At 39.1% G+C, this 6,000-nt stretch overlaps 1 protein-coding gene across 2 annotated transcripts in view; it reads left to right on the top strand.

Moving 5' to 3' along the window:
* phf12b (PHD finger protein 12b) overlaps positions 1-5,421 on the top strand; it is a 30,557-nt gene extending 25,136 nt beyond the window's left edge. For both annotated transcript variants that reach the window (XM_038285982.1, XM_038285983.1), the window contains 6 exons: positions 187-288; positions 376-522; positions 597-692; positions 892-974; positions 1,072-1,210; positions 4,245-5,421. In XM_038285982.1, coding sequence (XP_038141910.1) covers positions 187-288; positions 376-522; positions 597-692; positions 892-974; positions 1,072-1,210; positions 4,245-4,696 — 1,019 coding nt within the window. In that variant the 3' untranslated portion in view covers positions 4,697-5,421. The remainder of the gene's footprint in view (positions 1-186; positions 289-375; positions 523-596; positions 693-891; positions 975-1,071; positions 1,211-4,244) is intronic.
* The last annotated feature ends 579 nt before the right edge of the window (positions 5,422-6,000 follow it).

The raw sequence follows: 6,000 nt of genomic DNA on the forward strand, positions 1-6,000 counted from the left end.
TGCATTTTTTTTTTTTTTTTATCAACCTTTATCTGACACTTGTAGACTAGATCTAGCTGTTACTGATGGCTAGAGCTGTCAAATAAAAAGGCACCACAGCTTGTTAGCAGATTTAACTTTTGTTCTACTGCTGCTATTAAAGGAAAAATAATTGAGCCCCCCCCCCCCCAATTTTATCTTCCACAGATGTAAAAGTTGGTTCTGGATTGATGGACTCATTGGTGCCCAGTACACTCTCTTCTCACTCAAACCTTTCCACGTTCATAAACAGTGCAAGAGACGTAGCAGGTAAGGTGCTCAAATAATGACATTTGTCATGGTAACTCAGGTAAAGCTATGGTGTCTTACCTTGTGCTGATGTCTGTGGCTTTGCAGGGATTGAGCTGGACAAGTTGGATGCAGAAATGATTAAGCTCCTGGCCTACCAAAGGATCCAACAGCTCTTCCCCCCCAAAGTTCTCAGCCCACCTCCTCCTCCAGCCTCAAGCACTTCCTCAAAAATCCCTCCCCCGCACCATGACGGTATGAGTGATTCCGTCTTCTATGCTTTACATTTCACTAACAGTTGGTTAAAACGTTAGCTGCTCTCTCTGCAGGTCAGAGAAAGGTGAAGGCACGAGCTGTTTTCTATCCTCTGGCGGGAAGAGGAGAGACTGTAAACATGTGCTACAGGACATTGTACATAGGATCTGGTAAGACATGCAGATTGCTTCCAACTATATCAGGTTGCTAGTTTGCTCCGTAAGCTGTCTTCACCTCTGCTCATTGGACAGGTTTCCATCAACCTTGTTTTGTTTTGCACATTTTCAATTATTGCTTTTGAAGATCTTGATGGAATCTGCAAAATTCAAGTGTTCTAATTTTGCCTGAACTGCATTTTTTTTCTAAAAGGTGCCGACATGGATGTGTGCCTTACGAACTACGGTCACTGCAACTTCATATCGGGAAAACACGCCTGTATTTTCTACGATGAGGTATGAGCTGCTGTTAGACTCTGCCTCCTGTACTGCATTTATTTTCCTGTGGAATGCAGGCCTCACAAATCTGCTTGTTGTTTTGTATGTCATACAGAATACAAAGCACTATGAGCTCCTCAACTACAGCGAACATGGTACAACAGTGGATAATGTCCTTTACTCGTGTGATTTCTCTGAGAAGGCCTCTCCGCCCCCACCCAGCAGCCTTGTAGCCAGGGTCCAAGGAATAATCCGTAAGTTATTCTAAAAACGCAACTTGTATATTATAAAACTTCATTTTCTAATAAAAAAATAAAAACTAATAAAAAAAAAACTTTTGAAATTTTCTTGATAGTTTGGAAAATGAAAATGGCCATTTTCTGTGACATCATTTTTAGGTTTATTCAATGATGATTATAAAGTTAATGTGTGTACATATGGAACATTGGAGAAATTAGATGCTTCTCTCTGTTTACTGCAAGCTTTCATGCAACGGTGGTAGAAAATTGCTTATGTTTGTACAAAGATAATCACAGTTATCAGAAGACCACTCAATTCTGTGATTCAATCAGAGGAGCATTTTGTCCTATGACTCTTGTCAGAAGAACACTCTATTTTGTAACCCACCCCATGTGTTATGATCTGCTAATAAAAGGGCTGTGCAGAGGAAGTCAGTCAGAGAGTAGATGTTGCTGAGTGTAGCTCTCTCCTTCTGGAGAAGCCATTAAAAAACCCCTCTTCTGTGTGGACTCAGTTTCTCTTTTATGAACCTACATTTTTGAACCTAACAATCATCTAAAACAAAATTTTAAGTTTTTCTTTTGAGTTATTGGGATTTTTTTAAGCCCCTGTCACACATTGACGATTTAGACGTATGCCTGATGTACTGAAAATCTGGCCAAAACGCTGGCATATGTTGGATAAGTTATGGGTCAGTGTTGTATAAGTTATGAGCATTCTGAAACATGCTGGCACATGTCGAAATATGGCAAATACGTAGAGAAGCATGCTCAAAATTTCTCACCGTATGCCAGCATTTACTCATACATGGGCCATAAGTTACAGGTAAGTTATTAGATCGTTGACATACGTTAAATGTAAATTACTCATAAGTCATGCCGTCTAGTTTTTTTTAAAACCTATGAATAACTTCTCCTCCAGACTGCATCCCCATCATATATTGAAGCGAATCGTTCACATATTTCAAATGAAAAAGCATTTCCAGAAATGCTTTTTCATTTTAAGAATGTGGCTGCATAAATCCCGGCAGGATAAGTTGGTTGAATTGCCAGGTCCGACTATCGGGACATACTGAACGAGCGCAATGACCAAAACAGTGGCAGAGCTATTGAGGAAGGCCGCTGCTGCTTTAGAGCAAGTGCCTGCGTCTAACGGACCTTCGGAAACACCGACTGCTCCTGAGTTTCCCGCCGGCACGCTTACAATGTAACGCAATGCAGACGTGCACAGCGCCCCCTACTGAACAAGATGGGTAGCCCGGTCAGCAAGGACCTGAGGAAGAGCGGCTGCTGACGTCACTCTGCTGCCTCCGCCGCTCGGAATGCGTTTTCGTTTTCGAATTATGGACAGTACTTTGCTGGCAGACCACGAAAACGAAAAAGCAATGTCCGCTGTGTTTTCTCTTTGATTATGGCATAAAATGTGCAGTCTTGAAGAAAATGCAAATGCAAATAGGATGATTGATTACTAATTTCATTTATGAGTCAAACAATGCAGCCACATTCTTAAAATGAAATAACATTTCTGGAAATGCTTTTTCATTATCAAATTTTACATTTCAAATAGAATTTTGGTATGTTTTTGCTGGGGTACATTTTGAAAAATAAATCTTAAATGTCCTTTTCTTTTTTTTTAAGTGAGAGGATGAGCGGTGTTAAAGAACAAAATGAAAATGAAAACAGGATTATTGATTAATAATTTTATTTATGAGTCAAACAATGCAGCCACATTCTTAAAATGAAAAAACATTGCTGGAAATATGGTAACGATTCGCTTCTATACTCATAGGGTGAGACTGCTGCAATTGCAAACCTTCTTTCTTTTTTCTTTTTATTTATTCTGTTTTGTTTGGGCGAGTGCATCGCTGCGCAGCTTTAATTGATGCTTCGTAACGCCCGTGAAATGATGCTTGTGCATCATATCATGGGCGTTACGCAGCCAGGCGTTATGCATAACTTAGGCTGTTGTTGGACATAAGTTCTGGACTCGTTATGAATACTGTATGTATACGCTCAAAATAGAAAAAAAAACAAAGTTCAGCGTATGCCAGCATTTTAGGAGGTTCTGCGACGTCGGGCATATGCTGGCTAAATCGGCAAGGAGTGACAGGACCCTTAACCTTTTCATAACATGAGGACCCAAATTTGGGTCCTCAGCACTCGCCCCAAGATGGTTTTTAGACCCGTAACATATTCTCTGGGGTCTTGCCATCATTTTGATACCAAAACAATTAAAATAAACTCTGTAGTTCTTGAGATATATTCAATTCATTTTGGGCATGTTATTTTCAAGCATATTTCTCGAAAACAGGCCTAGTGTCCAAGAGGTAGCACGTCTCAAAACCAAGGATAACAAACTAAATCTAACCCATCAGTATTTCATGAGGTTTTCATAAAATAGAGGCATATTTTTTAAGTGTACATAGTGGTTAAACATGCGAAATAAGTTATAATGTAAAATAAGAACGAGATTAAATGCATAATACCAGAGCAAAGTAAGTAAGCATAAATGTATAGTACCAGATTAGTGTGTTCTTAGTAAATAAAATGATTTTAACAAATCATCTATAAAGCGTTAAGTTGCCATTGTCCCCTTTGATGCTGAATTGAACCGACATAAATCTGATTTAGAGAACGGACTGGTGTGACATTATAAAGGCCAAATTGCTGCTGAGATATCATCCTTCCTTCAGAAAGGACTGATTTATTTGCAATGTGGGGAACATTTTCATGACGAGTTCATATTACATTCTTTATTTTGTTTTGTTTTTTATCAGTGTGCCTTTCCAAAATAAATCAATTGTAAATGAATGAAAATAAGAATAACTTTCTAAAGCTGCTTAAATGTTGTTTTGTTTTTTTCAATAGATTTTTTTTTTGTCTAATATGCAACATCTGGTGCTTTCTGAAAAGTAAATTAAGAAATTAAATCTGCTGACTAATTTTTTGTATGTAAATGTTGGCTGTTTAAAGTAGCTCTTTTCCTTTGCAAGTAATCATGTTGGCATATTCCAGCCCCCCTCAGTCTCACTCTCTGTGATGTTTCCAGGTCGCAGCAAGAAAAGAGAGGATGACAAGGCGGTTGGTTTTATGCCAGCTGGGGGAGTGATGAGCAGTCAGCCTCGGGGCGGTGTGGAGTCGGCATGCAGCTGTAAAGTTAGCAGTTCCAGCCTCATAGGTGGCAGCGGTGCAGGCTGGGAGGGGACGGCTCTCCTGCACCATGGAAGTTACATTAAACTCGGCTGCCTTCAATTCGTCTTCAGCATCACAGAGTATGCTGACGAACTGCCAAAGGAGGAGAACGCTGTTCTTCACCCTTCCTGGTGCACAAGTTCCACCTTGAGCAGTGATGGTATGACCAGCTCTGCTTCTGCCTCCACCTCCACACCCCCACCACCCACCGCTGCCATGGTAAGCAGCCCCTCCAGCCAGGATGAGGCAGACACCAAGTCTGCTACTCCCCACCAAGTGCCCGTGCTGCGCTTCAACTCCGTTCCATAACATGTACGGGACATGTGTTCTTCTGTTTTATTTTGCACCTTCAGTGTCACAAAAAGGAGAAAACTACATTGCAGGACGGTCAGCCGTAAAAGCCGCATCCCCCCATTTCAAATTGTTTATATTTGCATGAACTTGAAGTGTTATTGACAATCCCTTCTGTTTGAGAATGACTGACAGTAACTTTGTTTTCACTTGAGACTGTTAGTACCTTGGGAAAAGATTTACTTGAGCTTATTTACTTTTTACATTATATATTAGTTATTTGTAATATAACCTTGCTGTGTCAGTCAAAATCATTTAGCTGTAAACCTTTTGCTAGTATTCCATGTGTTGTTTTTGTTATGTTTGTTTTGCTGCTTTTGCACCACAGGTAGTTATAAATTTATGTAAACATACATGCTTACACACTATGTAAACATACTGTAAATGTAGAGGATTCAGTGTTCCCCAGTTAGAGGAACTTTGAAACCATGTAGATTTACCATGTTTTTTTGTTTTTTTTACTGTACAGTCCATGAAAATTGAGATAACGTGTAGACTACCTTTAGTTTTGTGATACAACTTGTTCTTATGTACTTTCTGCTCTTGTTCATCTGTCAATACCATATAGTTTTAGCACTCATTTTAACATCATGTGTTGCTCTGTATATATATATGCATTCTTGGTCTATATTGGCTTGTCTGTTAAAAAAAACTGTAAATACAGAAAGATTTTTTAACAACCACCTGATATTTAGTTTTTTTATTGAGGATAAATTACCTGCAGATTCATCAAGAAGGATTTGTTGTTGATTTCAGAAACTTCAACAACATGGAGGGGAATGAAATGGAAAAGGTATAGCGATAAGGTGTACCACAAAGTGATAACATCTACACTGATTGGAGGGGACCCATTGGCCCTTGCCTTTTACCCAACAATATGTTTCTGCTTATTTTAGTGAAGATTCTCAGTCATCCAGGTCATAGTCATTCCAAAATAAAAAAGAGTTAAGAGCAATCCACTGGACTTTGTTTCCAAGTATGAAGACGTTTCACTTCCCATCAGGAAGCTTTTTCAATTCAAAATGTCTGGAATAGTGTTGAGTTCGAGGTTTTATACAGTAGCCAAACAAAGCCTTGTTTTTGTTTTGGAAACATGCAAATTGAAACGGACAACGCTGATAAAGTAAAAAAATCTTGGTGTTGTTTTTTATCAGGACATGTCATTTAAATCCCATATCAAAGAGGTTTGTAGAATTTCCTTTTTTCATCTGAGGAATATTGCGAAAATTAGAAATATCCTGTCCAGCGTGATGCTGAGAAAC

Source organism: Cyprinodon tularosa, unplaced genomic scaffold (genome assembly GCF_016077235.1).
Source record: "Cyprinodon tularosa strain WSP-4 unplaced genomic scaffold, ASM1607723v1 ctg219, whole genome shotgun sequence".
Lineage (NCBI taxonomy): Eukaryota > Metazoa > Chordata > Actinopteri > Cyprinodontiformes > Cyprinodontidae > Cyprinodon > Cyprinodon tularosa.